A 17,099-nucleotide genomic window follows, 5' to 3' on the forward strand; every position below is an offset into this window, starting at 1 on the left:
TACAGGCCATAGTTTGCCCACCCCTGGCTTAGATCAACATTTTCTCTCATCTGAAACACAGCAATAGTTTACTCTTCCAGAATATAGTGATCACAGCAGTGAATCCTATGTAATATTTGTTATTCTATGAAAGTTTGATAAGCATTAATTACTTTTGAATTGACATTAATTGGTTCAAACAATTCTACTTAAATATAGAGTTAGTAAGAGGTCTCTTCTGGTTAGATTTTGGAAAAAAAAATACCATTAAGCAATATTCAACTGAAAGTTTAAAACTTTTGAAAGTTGTTACACTATATATTAAGTAAAATGAATATTCTTGTGCAAATTTAAAATGAGTATTACAGAATCAGAATTCATCTAATTCTTTTTGGAAAGAGGTGGTGTACATATTGATAGGGTCTTTCACATTTATGATCAAGCTTAAAGTGAATGTGAGGAAAAATGTAAGTATGAGCAGAATTATATATTCTTTACTAAAATGAGAACTTAATTTTTTTCAGGTTAAACTACAGAGCAACATATCATATCAGATGGCAGACATACATCATTTAAAGGGTAAGAAACTTAATTACATATTAAGGATAAAGCCACTAAATGTCTAAAATCCTCAAGAATTATAAATAGTAAAACAGCTAACTGAAATAAAGTTTTTGAACACAGCTCCTCTGATGACAAAACATTTATCTTTTTGTTTTAAGATATAATAATAAATTTAAATATTTCTTTAAATATAATAAATGCAAGTTAAAATTTGAGGCCAGCATTTTAATCTTATGCTGTAAACAGAGTCCATGCAATGAAACATTGATAAAAGAATCCTTAAAGAGTAAAAATAATAATAATAAAGAATCCTTGAAGAAAATTGAACTATAGCTTCAGAGGTCATTAAATTTCTAGGGAAAAGAAAAGAGATGATCCCTCTGTACTGTGTCCAGTCTGCTAAAGTAATCCATTCAGGTTTAGGGATTCTTGGGACAGGTGCTCCAAGCTTATAATGTTTTAGATTCCCTGGGAACAGAATGGAACCTGGGAAGGTATATATTTTTTCATTTAGATGAAGTGGTAGGAAATGACCAAAGTTTTTATTGGAAATAATACATAAGAAAAACAAGCTCTGTGCTTTGTTTACATTACTTCACAACACCACTGACCTATGAAGTTCAGGGTCTGAGGACCACCCTTCTTCTCCCTCATACCCTTTGGTTACAACACTGTGTATTTTAAAACTTTGCATGCAGTGACTTTAAATTTTATTCTGTAACCATTTTGAACCTCTTTAGATAGAGCTAGCTAATTTATTTTTATCATCCTCTTGGTGAAACCAACCCTAGCTAGTTTTATAATTTATTGAAGTTTTGCTGAATTGGTTTAGCAAAACCATTAGGAAGTGTTATTTGTGTGTTGTAATCCAAAAGTAGGAATTACTATATTTTTAGTATCTGTGATTTTGAACAGCTTTGATTTTCTATTAGAAATTTGCTTCCTGAGTGGCCACATAAATTTTTGTTGCATTTCTGTCCACGTTCTGCTCCTTTGACTCACAGGAGTGCATTAGGATGCCACAGAAGATGCCACACTGTCAGTGCTGCTTCCAGCTTGCAGTTTTTACAAATGATTCTGTTTTTTGTCAAAGTATATTTCTTACTGCATTTTAGTAGGTCAGTTGAATAGGAAATCTTGTGGCTTCTGCTATATATGTCAAAGAAATTGACAGCCTATGTTACTGAGTAAAAATCTTTTTTGTACCATATGTGTTGAAGTAGATCTTGAGATGTTTTGAAATTTTATATGATACTCAGCAGAGAAAAAGGCTTTGTTTGAACTCATAACTGTACAACTTTTGGTTTTATTAATGTGACTTTTGCACTGTGGCAACTATTTCTGTTGAAACAAAGTTCTTGATAAGTTGACCATAAAACCCAAATTTTACTATTTTCATTGAAATTAATATTGGATATAATGGAATTAATACACACTAAAATCCTTTAAAAATCTCCATGGAAATGAAAGGAATAGGAGTTGACTTTTAATTCCTGATAAATGAATATTCTGGTATATACCAATTTATTTTGAATAGCTCACCTTATTTTTATGCTTATTACTGAAAGAAAATTTGAAATCAAATTTTTCTAGAAGTAAATACTTTTTTTGCTTGTAAAGCTGATCCTAGGCCACCCCTTTCTTAACTATATCCCCAGTCTTTTGAAGTTAAATTGAGGGAGTATGGCCATGTTTTTCTGTAACATACCCTGGCGTTACTGTCTGAGATAGAACATCCTGCACAATCAATCATAGACCTAATCTCATGTTAACTTACTTTCTCTGGGAATCCTGCTGTGGTGACCTGGAGCAGCCACACTAAACACAGAGTGTCTTCAGGGGGAAAAATGGCATGGCAATCAGTTGAAAGTAAAATTGTTATACAGGAGACTTTTGTCTTTTGTTTTCTCTTCTGTTTACTTTCTCACTTCAAGCTTTTATTTTTACCACTCAAAACACTAAATTAGTTTTCTGCTTTATAATCTTTTACCTGTGTTCACATAGAAAAGAATCTGTTATTTTACATGGACTGGAACTCACTTATAATGATGTCTTATTTTTCTTTGTCAGTTTTATTTTAAGCCTTTTATCCCCATTTAGAAATGAAACATTTATTTCCTGATAAAGGAATTCAAATATTGTTAGAAGCTTTGTGGAGAGGCAGAGAAACCATCTTAAATCTTGAAATCACACTAAAGCCTCATACACACACACACACACACACACACACACACACACATACCTATATATTTAAATTGCATTAACTTTTTAGTTCTAGAACCTTTCCTGCCTTAGCACAGGTTCTCTAAACTGGCTGATTCTAAGCTACAAGGCTTTTTGTTACTGCTTCCTGCTGGGTCTCATTGTCTCTGTAGACTCAATACTCATAGCTGAGGCCAAAGTTTCTGTTACCTCTAGCCCTCTGTGTTTTAAGACATGGGGCCACTCTGGCTGGTGTAGCTCAGGATTGAGCTCAGGCTGCGAACCAAAGCATCGCAGGTTCGATTCCCAGTTAGGGCACATGCCTGGGTTGCAGGGCATGGCCCCCAGCAACTGCACATTGATGTTTCTCTCTCTCTTTCTCCCTCCCTTCCCTCTCTAAAAATAAATTTTAAAAAATTAAAAAAGAAAAAAAAGACATGGGGCCAGGGATCAGATAACAAGCTGAATGTGTTATTCAGGGATACCTGGCCTCAGATTGGTTACAGTGTACAAGCACTCAGTTATAAGATGAATAGTTTTGGGAATCTAACATACAGTTTGGTCATTATAGTTGACAGTACTTTTTTATGTACATGAAAATTGCTAAGAGAGTAGATCTTAAATGTTCTTACCACAAAAAAGAAACGGTCATTATAAAAGATGATGGAGGTGTTAGTTAATGCTACAATGGTAATCATTTCACAGCAAGTGAATCAAATCAGCATGTTGTATACCTTAAACTTATACAATGTTTTATCTCGATGAAAAAATTTTTTAAGTAAAAAATGTGGCTTGAATATATAAATATATTTATTAAATACAAACATTCTATGTGAATCATTTTATTCCTGATTGTTATATTATACAGTAGCTATTATTATATGTATTGTTAAACTTTTTTCTTATATACCTCAGCTAATATTCATGTGACTTCAAAATTTTTATTTGTTGTCATTGCCACAGTTAGGATTTCACAATAAAATCTGGTAACAGAAAAAAAATTGCTCAGATTTCCACCACTAAACATAATTGTTGATTTTTTTACCTTATATTTCTATGTAATTGTGTATTTATATATTTACTTTATAATATATTCAATATATATATTTATGTAATATGTTTAATACTTATATTAAACATTTAAATTTAATACTTATATAAACATATAAATACTTATATATAAACATGTATGTTTATATTCTATATTATATCTTTAGATACATAAAGATATCTATTAAATCTTTAAAATATACATCATATATAGATATATGTAAAATATATATATCTATTATATCTTTAATATTCTATATTCCTATGTAATTATATATAAATATATGTTTACATCTGCTTTTTAAAAACTTATATCCCAAGTAATTTTAGAGTGCCTTTAAAGTAATAAGACTAAAAAATCTGTAAGCCTTCATGAAAGGTAGATGTTTTATTTTACCTATAATATTGGTACTTCTGGGTAGACATTATATTTTAGCCTTAATAGATGTTGCTTATAGAGAATATACCTCTCTCCTCATTTGTAAAAATTAAGACTTTCTTAACTACTACTTTTACTTAACTGGTAAGGCTGTTACATAATTTTTTAATTATCTAAGAAAATGATACTTACCTTCTCTGGCTGAATTTCTTTTATTTGTAGGATCAGATGAAGAGAGAGCAGCTCTAGAAAATGTAGGCCCACTGATTATGGATAAATGTTCACAAAAGAGCATCTTGCCCAGCTTTTAATTTACTTTTCAGTTCAGAATTTCATATCATTCATTATAACTAAAATTTTCAGCCCTAGTCCAGAAATTATGAGCTTTGAAATGGAATTTTTGTATATGTGGACCTAGCATCAGTAGCAGAAGTAGAAATGAGATGTAAAGTGATTAGCACCTAAGTTGGGAGTCAAATGTGATTTAAAATAAAAAAGAAATCTTGAATTATATACCCATAGCAAACACATCTAACAAATATGATTTTCCCACCTACTTTTATAAAGCAGATAGTTTTAAAGAGGTAGGTAAGGGTTTTTTTTTTTTGTACTGTTTTTACAGCTTATATGTCTAGATAATGTGAAAAATGTGTAATATTTTAATATTTTTGATCGATGTGAAAGTTACTGGGACTATCTTGTTTTAAAAATAAGTTTATTTGCCCATGCATATGTTATAAAAGGCAATTAAATGGGGTGCTAATTATATAATTTAACTGAGTAAAGAAATTGAGAAATATATGTAATTTTTAAAAATCCCATAACTTCTCACTTTGAATAAATTCTGTTCTTTTGATTCTTACTTTGTGTGCCTAGAGCAACTTGCTGAGCTTCGTCAGGAGTTTCTTCGACAAGAAGACCAGCTTCAGGACTATAGGAAGAATAATACTTACCTTGTGAAGAGATTAGAATATGAGAGGTAAGGTGCTACATTCAACAAATATTTATGAACCTGAAATATCTGTCCAATTTTTAGACAATTCATTTTTTCATTTCTGGCTTCTGTCTCTTTTTTTTGTTGTTGTTTTCTTAGGTCTTTTAAATTGGTTTTCTATTGTCTTTCTATTGAAGTCTTTCTCTTTTATTTTGGTATGTTTAACACCATGAAAATTCCTCTTACAAGGCATGTTGTGTCTGGTCCTGTGAGAGAAAATCTTGCTTGGTTTTACTGAATTAGCTGTGGCAAAGACTGAAAGGAGATTAAGTGTCCACGATTCTTTTAGAGAGGAATCCAGAAGATGAAGACAGTACTGGGAGGTGTCCTCAGAATAGCTGAGGACTGAGTACCAGCTGCTTCTCCTGCTGTTTACTTCAGGTCCCTTGTATACACTTAGTGGGTGATGAGGTTGGGGAATCTCTTAGGGGCTTTTCTAGCAGCCACTCTTCTTTTAAATGTTTTGTTTTTCTTTATTTTTATTGTTGACACTATTGCAGATGTCCCCATTTGGCCCTGTCATCCTTTTGCCCCCCTCCTCCCAGTCCCTGCTCCTCCTTCCTCCTGGCCATCACCACAATGTTGTCTGTGGGTTATGCATATGTGCTTTTTTGCTAATCCCTTCACCTTCTTTCATCCAGGCCTCCCCATCCACCTCCCCTGTGACAGCTGTCAGTCTGTCCCATGTATTCATGCCTCTGTTTCTATTTTGTTGATCAGTTTATATTGTTCATTAGATTCCACATGTAAGTGAGATCATATGGTATTGTCTTTCTCTGACTGGCTTATTTCACTTTAGCAATCAATCTTTAGAAACCTCTATTAATTACACCTTTAATCAATTTTAAAGTAAAAGGTATTTTTAGGTCTACACACCAAAAATTAGAAAGATTTCACCATATTTTAAAGTATAATTTATCCATTTCTGCTTTCTTACTCTTGTAGGTTATCAATATGCATCTACTTACATATATGTAATTAGACCTAACGGTATTCAATAATTTTCTATATACCTGTAGGATTAAAGGTTTAACATATTTAGAAGCAATATATTATTTCAGCTTGTTAATGTACCAAAGCTTGTTTAATCTCTCCCAGTTGCTGAACCATTAGAGTAGTTATCCTTTTCTCACTGTTATAACTATCAGCTATAAAACTCTTTATGTAAAAAGGATTTTTCCCTCTTACATTATTTCACTGGTGTATATTCTCAAAAGTAGAGTTCCTGAGGTAGAATGTTTTATTGCTTTAGTTGCTCAGTACACATATATGAAAGATGGCTTTCTAACATGATGGCATTAATTTATACTATAAATGTTTCCCTGTAGCCCCATGAACATGGGCTTTTATAACTCTAACTTATTTTTGTGAGTATAGGAGTAAGGTAATGCCATAAATATATGTAGAAAATTTAATTTCCATTTTAATAGTGAAAGTTAAAATAATTTTTTAAAGGTTTTATGTATTTTATTTTTAGAGAGATGGGAGGGAGGAACAGAGGGATAGAAACATCAGTGTGTGAGAGATATGGCTTCTCACACCCCTGCAACTGGGGACCTGGCCTGCAACCGAAGCATATGCCCTGACTGGGACTCCAACTGGTGACCTTTCAGTTTGCAGGTTGGCACTAGTACTCTGAGCCACACCAGCCAAGGCTAAAATTTTTCTATATATTAACTATTTAGTTCTTTTTGCATGAACCATCTATTTTTATCCTTTGACTACTATAGAGTAGACAGTCACAGTCTTTACAATTTTTTAAATGTATTTCATTGATTATGCTATTAGAGTTGTAGCCTTTTTTTCTCCCCTTTATTCCATTCTGCCCTGTACCCCTTCCACCATCATTCCCCCACCTCAGTTCAGGCCCATGGATCCTACATATAATTCTTTGGCTTCTCCATTTCCCATACTATTCTTAACCTCCCCCTGTCCATTTTTTAGGTAACTACCATTTACACTTCTTATTCCCTGCACCTTTTCCTCCATCCTCCCTCCACCAACTCCCCCACTGATAACCTTCCATGTGATCTCTATTTCTGTGATTCTGTTCCTATTCTAGTTGTTTGTTTAGTTCATTTTACTTTTTGTTTTTAGGTTCAGTTGTTGATGGTTGTCAGTTTGTTGTCATTTTACTGCTCATAGTTGTGATCTTCTTCTTTTTTCTTACATAAGTCCCTTAAACATTTTATATAATAATGACTTGGTGATGAGGAACTCCTTTAACTTGACCTTATCTGGGAAGCACTTTATCTGCCCTTCCATTCTAAATGATAGCTTTGTTGGATAGAGCAATCTTGGATGTAGGTCCTTGCCTTTCATGACTTGGGATACTTCTTGCCAGCCCCTTCTTGCCTGCAAGGTTTCTTTTGAGAAATCAGCTGAAAGTCTTATGGGAACTCCTTCATAGGTAACTGTCTCCTTTTCTCTTGCTGCTTTTAAGATTCTCTCCTTCTCTTTAATCTTAGGTAATGTAATTATGATGTGCTTTGGTGTGTGCTTCCTTGGGTCCAACTTCTTTGGGACTCTCTGAGCTTCCTGGACTTCTGGAAAGTTTCCTTTTCCAGATTGGGGAAGTTCTCCTTCACTATTTGTTCAAAGAAGTTTTCAGTTTCTTGCTCTTCCTCCTCTCCTTCTGGTACCACTAGGATTCGAATGTTGAAACGTTTAAAGTTGTCCCAGAGGTTCCTAAGCCTGTCCTCATTTTTTGAATTCTTATTTCTTCATTCTGTTCTGGTTGAATGTTTATTTCTTCCTTCTGCTCCAAACCACTGACTGGAGTACCGGTTTCCTTCCCTTCACTGTTGGCTCCCTTTATTTCACTTTTCATAGCCTTCACTTTTTCTTCTATTTTGAGACCATACTCAACCATATCTGTGACCATCCTGATTACCAGTGTTTTGACATGTACATCTGGTTGGTTGGCTATCTCTTCATCACTTAGTTGTATTTCTTCTGGAGCTTTGATCTAGTCTTTCATTTGGGCTGTACTTTTTTGTCTCCGTGTACCTGTTACATAGTAAGGGGCAGAGCCTTAGGTGTTCACCAGGGTGGGGCAACCCACCTCACTAGTTGTGCTGCTGTATGTGGGGGGAGGAGTTGGAGAGGGAACAGTGCTGCTTGCTCAGCTCTTGGCTGGCATTCAGTCACTTTCCCCACTACCCACAAGCAAATTGGGCCCTTCTGGTGCTGATTCCCGGGTGGGTGGGTTTGTGTATGTTCTAGGACCCTATGGGTCTCTCCAGTGAACTCTCCTGTGAGGCTAGGAGTTTCTCCCGCCACCTCAACTCCCACCGGTTTTTTCAGTCAGAGGTTTTGAGGCTTTTTTCCCCCCTCACTGGAATTCTGGTTTGTGTGGTCTGTCTCTCTCCCCATTTGTTCCCCTGGGAACAAATTATCCCCATGTTAATGTGGATCCCCAGTCCACCAGCTGTGGCCTTGCTGGGTCCTCCAGCTACCACGTTGCTGGAAGCCTTCTCCACCCTTCCTGCCGGTCTGGATGAATATTTCTTCTTAACTTCTTGGTTGTTGGACTGCCATACAGTTCAGTTTTCTGATGGTTCTTGTAATTTTTTTGTTTTTAAATTTGTTGTTGTCCTTTTGGTTGTGTGAGCAGGCAGCATGTATCTACTTACACCTCCATCTTGAATGGAAGTCCTTTACATTTTTTTTTGTTTCTTTCCATTTTTCTTGAGGTTAGTCTCTCTTACTAATTTTTCCATTCTTGCTCTTCCTTTTAAAAAATTTTATTTGTATTACTGATTTTTACTGATTTTTAGAGGGAAAGAGAAACATCAAATAAGAGAGAATGTTCCTCTTGTTTATGTATTCCTTGGTTGCTTCTTGTATGTGCCCTGACAGAGATCTAACCCTCAACCTTGGTGTATCAGGACAATGCTCTAACCAACTGAGTTACCTGACCAGGGCCCATTATTGCTCTTCTTGTGATTTCGACTTTTATTTTTGTGTTAAAATACTATTGGATGAATCATCTGCTGCCACTCCTATTAACTCTCAGAATTCTATTTTTTTCTCATCTGTTACTATATTTTGGTCTCACAGTTTTCTGTTGTGTTTATCTCTTCTGTCTGTGATTGAAATTGGCTTTGACAATTTTTTTTTAATAAATGAAAACTTAAAAAATAAACTTTTATAAAATATGTAGGTTTATCAGTATTCTTTATCCTTTATTAAAGATTCAAATATTGTAAGAATTTTGACTATGAGCTATATTTATGTCTATTCTTTGTCCTCCATTTCCCACTCTCTTGCTAAAACTAAATGCTTCATCTTTGTAAATCTAAGTTTTAAACTTCGAGACAACTTTGAGAATACAATCCAAGATGATATAGTCTAAAAAATGACTTTTTAATTTAGTTTTCAGTGTGGACAACAAATCAAGGAACTAAGAGCACAGCATGAAGAAAATATTAAAAAGTTAGCAGACCAGTTTTTGCAGGAACAAAAGGTAAATTTAAAAGAATACTTAAATCAAAATATGTTTTTGTTATAAATCTTGTCATTAAGAAATTCAAATACGTATTTTTGTCATAAAACAATGTATTTTAAGTATTCTAGCCTGCCTGATTTTAAAAATGACTTGCAGTGGCTTTATTGTTGAGAAAATTACATATTTGCAAAAATATGACATTAACTCTTAAAACTAATTTTAGCTAAATATCTTTTATCTGACCGTTAAAAATAATTTTGTTCTTAATATATCTCTCACATTGTAAAGTGGAGAAAATTTTACTGAAAAATCAATTCCTATTCTGTGGTTTTGAGAATCAGAAAAATAATTGAGAAACTTTCCCCTTAGTTATAAATTTCTCCTATTCTGTATTCCTTTTTAAAACATAGAAATGAAATGCTGGCCACTATTTTGATGTAAATTTTGGGGAGTATCAAATTTTTTAATTGATTTATCTATTTTCAGTGGATATATAGGGTCCAGCAGAAGTAACACCTGCTTGAGTGTGGTTGGTAGCGTAATAATATGGGTATGGTAATTTATAGTTTTAATTTGAACATTTCACCTAAAATGTCATGTGGTGTGCCTGAGTATGATATTATTATGTTACAGAATTATATGCTTATGATTTTGTAATAAAAAAGGGGTGTTATTTGTATATTACCAAAGGCCCTGCTAGAAATGGAGGGAATTTGTCTAAAGATTACTAGTCATTGGACATTCATTTTCCTACACCTTGTAATCTTATCTAAGTAGCTGTGATTTGTAAGAAGTCTTGTAATTTAAAGTAAAGAGAGGTTACAGTGAAAAATAATCTTGCTCTCTGGTAGCATCTCTTTTGAAGGGCTAGCAGTTAAGAAAATCAGGTTTTCATTCTTACCTGTTTCAGTATTTTACAGCGTGATATTGAGAGCATTGTTTTTTCTCTATTTCAATTTTTGAATCTACAAAGTGGAATATCTGCTGCCTGTCTGTAACCTACCTTAAAGAGATGTGGGTGTAGATTGCTGGAAGATGGCAGGCCTGATTAAACTAGTGGCACAGAGGCATTGAGAACAAGCAGAAGATATTACTGACACACTGGATAGTTAGAGGAGCATAGCAGAACACAAAAGGAAGAGGAAGAGGCGTTGCTGTTGCATTTGTACTATTATAAGCTCATATAAATAATGGGGTGAGTTTGCTCTCTTCTGTTCTTCCAAAAATCACAGTTGAGAGCTTTTCCCTTTTTCTAGTGTAGTTCTCTTTTCCTGCTCTGCTGTACTGGGCTATTTTTATATTATTAATTAAGGTACTTTTCAGCAATTGTTTGCCTTTATCCTGCCCTAATTGCAACAGGCAGGGAGGAGGGAGATGCTTAGAGAACTCCTTTCTAGGGTAACCAATCCTTAACCTTTAGACAAACTGCCTAATTCTACTCCCACCCCTTTATTCCCTTTTCTTCAACTACTGTAACAAGTTGATTCTGTTCATAGGAATAAATCCAATGTAAGCTATGTCAAACAAGTGTAAATTGTATTCAGGGATTTTTTTTTTAACCAAGAAATTAGAAATTACTCTGGAGAAGGAGCAAACTAAATCCAGCCTGCTTTCTGATTTCATACTATCTGTGGACAAAGAATGGTTGTTACATCTTAAAAATGGTTGAAAAATCAAAAGAATGTTTTGTGATAGGAAAATTGTTAAGAAATTTTCATTTTTGTGCCTATAAATAGGATCTTTTGGAATATAGTCACACTCATTTGTTTACTGCTTTCATGCTACAAAGGAAGAGAAATTGTCATAGACCATTGGAGACTAAGGAGACCTGAGGACTTAAATGCAATGTAGTATCCTGGATTGGATTCTGGATCAGGAAAAGGATGTAGTGGGAAAAGTGGTGAAGTCAATAAAGTCTAGTTTGATTAATAGTATACTAGTGTTTGCTTTTTAGTTTTGCAGATGTGCCATGCTAATATAAGATGTTAGCATTAAAGGAAATTGAGTGAGAGTTCATTGAGTGAAGTTAAAATTACTTCAGAGAAAAAATTTATTAAAAAAACAATTAGCTTGCCCCTTTACCAAATCACCGGCCTTACACCTAGAAAACCCTCTTATTTTTAAAGAATATTTAATATTTTCCATTCAAATAAAGGTACAATCATTAATAACACATCAAAGGGATAGCTTTGTTAACTAGTTAACTCTGTTAAATGGAAAAGTATTTTTGAACAGTAGTTCATTGATTTTTAAGTTTTGTTTAATATTGTTTGTTTTTTCCACATCTACAAAGCAGTAGAATACTATAAACATAGCCTGTGATGTAAAGTATACAGAGATGCAGAAGAGCTGCTCAGGTTGTGCCTATTGATTTTCTCACCCTGTCCTTCGTGCTGACACACACAAAAATTTCATTTTGTCATTTCACTCATCAACAGTTAAGCTCTGAGATTTGGCTATTGCTTACCAAATTCCCAGAAAATATGGGAGTGAGAAAGACTGTGGTTTGAATTCCTTCTCCACAATTCTCTAGCTTTGTAACCTTAGACAAGCTACTTAACTTCTTTAAGTCTCAGTTTTATTTTTCCTCACACTGTTTATCTCTGCTAGAGGATAAATCTGAAAGCAATTTGTAAGCTATGAAGCACAGTACAAATATTTGTTGTTGATTTTATTTGCCAGGTACACTGTATTGTCAAAGCACCTTTTTTCTTTTTTCTTTTTTAAAGAGTGTATTTACTTTTAGAGAGGGGGAAGGGAAGGAGAAAGGGAGAGGAACATTCATGTGAGAAATATCAATTGGTTGCTTCTCACACCCCCCCACCCCCCAATTTAGGACCTGACCCACAACCCAAACATGTGCCCTGGCCTGGAATCCAACTGACGACGTTTTGGATATTTTGGCCCATGGGAGAATGCCCAACCCACTGAGCCACACCAGTCAGGACACTTTTTTCTTTTTATTGTGACAAATTTTTAAATTTGGCTCATGTAATTCTAGATTTCCTGTAGATTTTTTAGTACTATTTTTTACAACATTGCTTAATGATTACATTGCATAGTGCTTTACCAGTGACAAACCATGTGTAAATGTGTTAAATATTAGGTATAAGGACTCATATTATAACTGAAGCATATCTACTTGGCTCTTTGTCTCTCTCAATTTTCCACTGAGGCAACTCAACCAATACAAAAGAGGAAACTGGCCCACAAGTAGAATTAAGTCAGGTCTAACCATATTCCCACAGCACCCAGGATAATGTCCAACTGTAGACCTCCACAGTAACCTATAGTGCTCAGCAAGACTCTCTTCTTGCAGGACCACTCCCTTAGAATAGTCAAAGAGAAGTACCTCTGTCTAATATTTTAGGCCATTTGTGGTAATTAGAGACTTTTAAAAGGTGTTGGTTATGCTTTGACTTCATATTAGGTATGGACAGAAAATAATATATCCGACATCTCCAGGTGTTTGAAATTTGAACCCATGGCATATGTTTCTGAAAATGAACTATTTTGGAACATTTAGTTAATAGTTGTATCAATGATTTAACATTTTGAACTGAAAAATATTTACTGTTACCAAATCTTTATTTAACAGCAAGAAGCCAACAATTTTGAATTAAAAGGTGGAAGTGAATTGGGTACAAACAATCATGCAATACCTAAAAATGTTCCACAAGTACCTGAGAATACTGCAGAGAAGAATGAAGAGCCCTCGAGCAATCATATTCAACAGGGAAAAGGTATTACAATTGTTTGGTTTTGTGTTAACAGGGTAATGACTTTTCTCATTTTGAAGTGAACATCTCTGATCACAGCAAATATTGTTTGATTTTAGTTCAGTTATGATTAGGTGTTTGTATTGTTTCAAATTTACATCCTTTGATAGGGAAAAAAACAGTAAGTTACTTTAGAGTTACAACCCTTTGTCCAAAGCAAGATATAAAGATATTCAGTCGGTGTAGCTTATTGATTTAGAAACTGATTGTTACCTTCCTTCAAAACAATTTCAACTTATATAAGAAAAAATAAAGAATTATATCTTTTGTTACTTGGGCAGAGCAAATCAAACCGGGTGGTGATGCAGGAATGCCTGGAATAGAAGAGAATGACCTTGCAAAAGTTGAAGACCTTCCAACTGGTAAGTAAAAGTAGAGTACTTAACTAATGTCATCTTACTATTTTTCATGTGACCCTTTTCTCTTTTTGAGTAACACTTTAGGAAAGTCACAGATATCTGTATGATTGATGTTTCCAGTTAATTTACCCATTAATTGCCAGAACTTTGTGGGTATAATTTTTATAAAAAATTTTGCTAAAGTGTATATAGTACTTTTTTTGCCTTGATAACAGTCAACTATATTTGAACCTTTACTTTTTTGACTCAGAGTTATTGTTCATGACTCTTATGTTGTGTTAGAGCCATTAATGTTTACTGAAAGTATGAATGGCTTATTTCTTTCATACTAAATGTTCCCAGATTGTTATGTTGTTGGCGTGCTTTAATACAACATAATAATTCCCTTACACAGGGAATTAGGCTTGTCCCTTTTTAGGACTTGTCCTCTCAGTTAATTATCCCGTACTTTAAATAGTTTATTAACTATTTTTTCTTCTATGGTCACTTCTCCTCACTGTATAACTCCTTTTTCATTAATGTTTATTACTCATCCATTTCCATTTGAAGTCTGTTACTGCTGCTTTCCTAACACCATCTAGTCTTTTTCCATGTCTTTGTTTTTCTTGCCATTTCTGTTTCTTGGCTATCATAAGTATCCCTCCCTGCTGACTCCAATTTATTATGTTAGAAAATCGGAAGTAATGGCTTATCTGTGGTTATTCTTGGCTGTAAAAACAATCTCAGTGATTACTTCTGTGGTTACAGCTTATTGTATATGACTGAAGTTGCTGAGTGTTTGAGGTCCAAATAAAGTTTAGTTTTTTCATTTGTATTCTTTTGTTATCTCCTCAAATTCTTTCATGCCTATCTTTTGGGTTCTAAGTCACAGTATAGTTCCCTAAAATAAAAGTAAGGACAAGAGCAATAACATGTGTTTAAAAATATGGAGTTAGAGTCAGCATGATTTGTTTTTAAGACAGTGAAGTTATTCAGTGACTCTTAATGTGTGGTGCTTGGACCCCCAGTATCAGCATTACCCAGGAACTTGATAGGAATGCAAATTCTTGGACTTCCAGCCAAGATGGAGGTGTAGGAAGACACACTGTGCCTCCTCCCACAAACAAAAAAAGGACAACAACAAATTAAAAAAACAAAACAACCAGAGCTGACAGAAAGTTGAACTGTATGGCAGTCTGACAACCAAGGAGCGAAAGAAGAAACATTCATCTAGACTGGTAGGAGGGGCAGAGGTGGGCAGCCAGGCAGAGAGGATTTGTAGTGAGGCGGCAGCTGGAGGATCGGCTGGCAGACTGGCAAGGCAGAAGCTGGCAGACAGGGCAGTCCCACATTAGCGTGCAGATAACTGAGAGGAACAATTTGGGAGCCAGACAGACCGTGAAACTGAGGGTTCCAGTGCAGGGAAAAAAGCCTCAAAACCTCTGACTGAAAAAAACGGTGGGAGTTGAGGTGGCGGGAGAAACTCCTAGCCTCACAGGAGAGTTCACTGGAGAGACCCATAGGGTCCTAGAACATACACAAACCCACCCACCCGGGAATCAGCACCAGAAGGGCCCAATTTGCTTGTGGGTAGTGGGGAAAGTGACTGAATGCCAGCCAAGAGCTGAGCAAGCAGCACTGTTCCCTCTCCAACTCCTCCCCCACATACAGCAGCACAACTAGTGAGGTGGGTTGCCCCACCCTGGTGAACACCTAAGGCTCTGCCCCTTACTATGTAACAGGTACACGGAGACAAAAAAGTACAGCCCAAATGAAAGACTAGATCAAAGCTCCAGAAGAAATACAACTAAGTGATGAAGAGATAGCCAACCAACCAGATGTACATGTCAAAACACTGGTAATCAGGATGGTCACAGATATGGTTGAGTATGGTCTCAAAATAGAAGAAAAAGTGAAGGCTATGAAAAGTGAAATAAAGGGAGCCAACAGTGAAGGGAAGGAAACCGGTACTCCAGTCAGTGGTTTGGAGCAGAAGGAAGAAATAAACATTCAACCAGAACAGAATGAAGAAATAAGAATTCAAAAAATGAGGACAGGCTTAGGAACCTCTGGGACAACTTTAAACGTTTCAACATTCGAATCCTAGTGGTACCAGAAGGAGAGGAGGAAGAGCAAGAAACTGAAAACTTCTTTGAACAAATAGTGAAGGAGAACTTCCCCAATCTGGAAAAGGAAACTTTCCAGAAGTCCAGGAAGCTCAGAGAGTCCCAAAGAAGTTGGACCCAAGGAAGCACACACCAAAGCACATCATAATTACATTACCCAAGATTAAAGAGAAGGAGAGAATCTTAAAAGCAGCAAGAGAAAAGGAGACAGTTACCTATGAAGGAGTTCCCATAAGACTTTCAGCTGATTTCTCAAAAGAAACCTTGCAGGCAAGAAGGGGCTGGCAAGAAGTATCCCAAGTCATGAAAGGCAAGGACCTACATCCAAGATTGCTCTATCCAACAAAGCTATCATTTAGAATGGAAGGGCAGATAAAGTGCTTCCCAGATAAGGTCAAGTTAAAGGAGTTCCTCATCACCAAGTCATTATTATATAAAATGTTTAAGGGACTTATGTAAGAAAAAGAAGAAGATCACAACTATGAGCAGTAAAATGACAACAAACTGACAACCATCAACAACTGAACCTAAAAACAAAAAGTAAAATGAACTAAACAAACAACTAGAATAGGAACAGAATCACAGAAATAGAGATCACATGGAAGGTTATCAGTGGGGAGTTGGTGGAGGGAGGATGGAGGAAAAGGTGCAGGGAATAAGAAGTGTAAATGGTAGTTACCTAAAAAATGGACAGGGGGAGGTTAAGAATAGTATGGGAAATGGAGAAGCCAAAGAACTTACTATATATGACCCATGGGCCTGAACTGAGGTGGGGGAATGATGGTGGGAGTGGGGTACAGGGCAGAGGGGAATAAAGAGGAGAAAAATGTGGGACAACTGTAATAGCATAATCAATAAAATATATTAAAAAAATTTTAAAACGATAAGAAAAATGGCCCAAGTGAGAGAAAAAGAACTAAACGAAATGGAGGTCAGCAGTCTATCCAATGCAGAGTTCAACTGGCTGACCAATTGTTACCTGGGTGATTTGACATTTTGTCAAAAAACTCTGTATAAGACAGGGTACATGAGTGAGCATGTTATGATGAAGCTGCCTGCTATTCACCAGTTGCCCATAGCTGCAGCCTTCTGAATCATCCAAATAGTTTCCGCAGGGGAAAGTTCAGGCTTAATGCAAAATTTAATGCAGATTCATTGCTGAGCTTACCCAGTCATTTTGACTGCCATGGCCACACAGTGCACATGCCCACTCAGTGGCATCTAGTACCCCCACTGAC

At 35.4% G+C, this 17,099-nt stretch overlaps 1 protein-coding gene across 3 annotated transcripts in view; it reads left to right on the plus strand.

The window, feature by feature from the left end:
• The window catches only part of GOLM2 (golgi membrane protein 2), a 108,171-nt gene that overhangs the window by 33,509 nt on the left and 57,563 nt on the right, over nt 1-17,099 (plus strand). For all 3 annotated transcript variants that reach the window (XM_045822752.1, XM_045822753.1, XM_045822754.1), the window contains exons 2-6: nt 504-558; nt 5,051-5,153; nt 9,546-9,636; nt 13,217-13,361; nt 13,679-13,759. In XM_045822752.1, coding sequence (XP_045678708.1) covers nt 504-558; nt 5,051-5,153; nt 9,546-9,636; nt 13,217-13,361; nt 13,679-13,759 — 475 coding nt within the window. The remainder of the gene's footprint in view (nt 1-503; nt 559-5,050; nt 5,154-9,545; nt 9,637-13,216; nt 13,362-13,678; nt 13,760-17,099) is intronic.

This window comes from Phyllostomus hastatus, unplaced genomic scaffold (genome assembly GCF_019186645.2).
Source record: "Phyllostomus hastatus isolate PE091 unplaced genomic scaffold, TTU_PhHast_1.1 phas_scaffold_501, whole genome shotgun sequence".
NCBI lineage: Eukaryota > Metazoa > Chordata > Mammalia > Chiroptera > Phyllostomidae > Phyllostomus > Phyllostomus hastatus.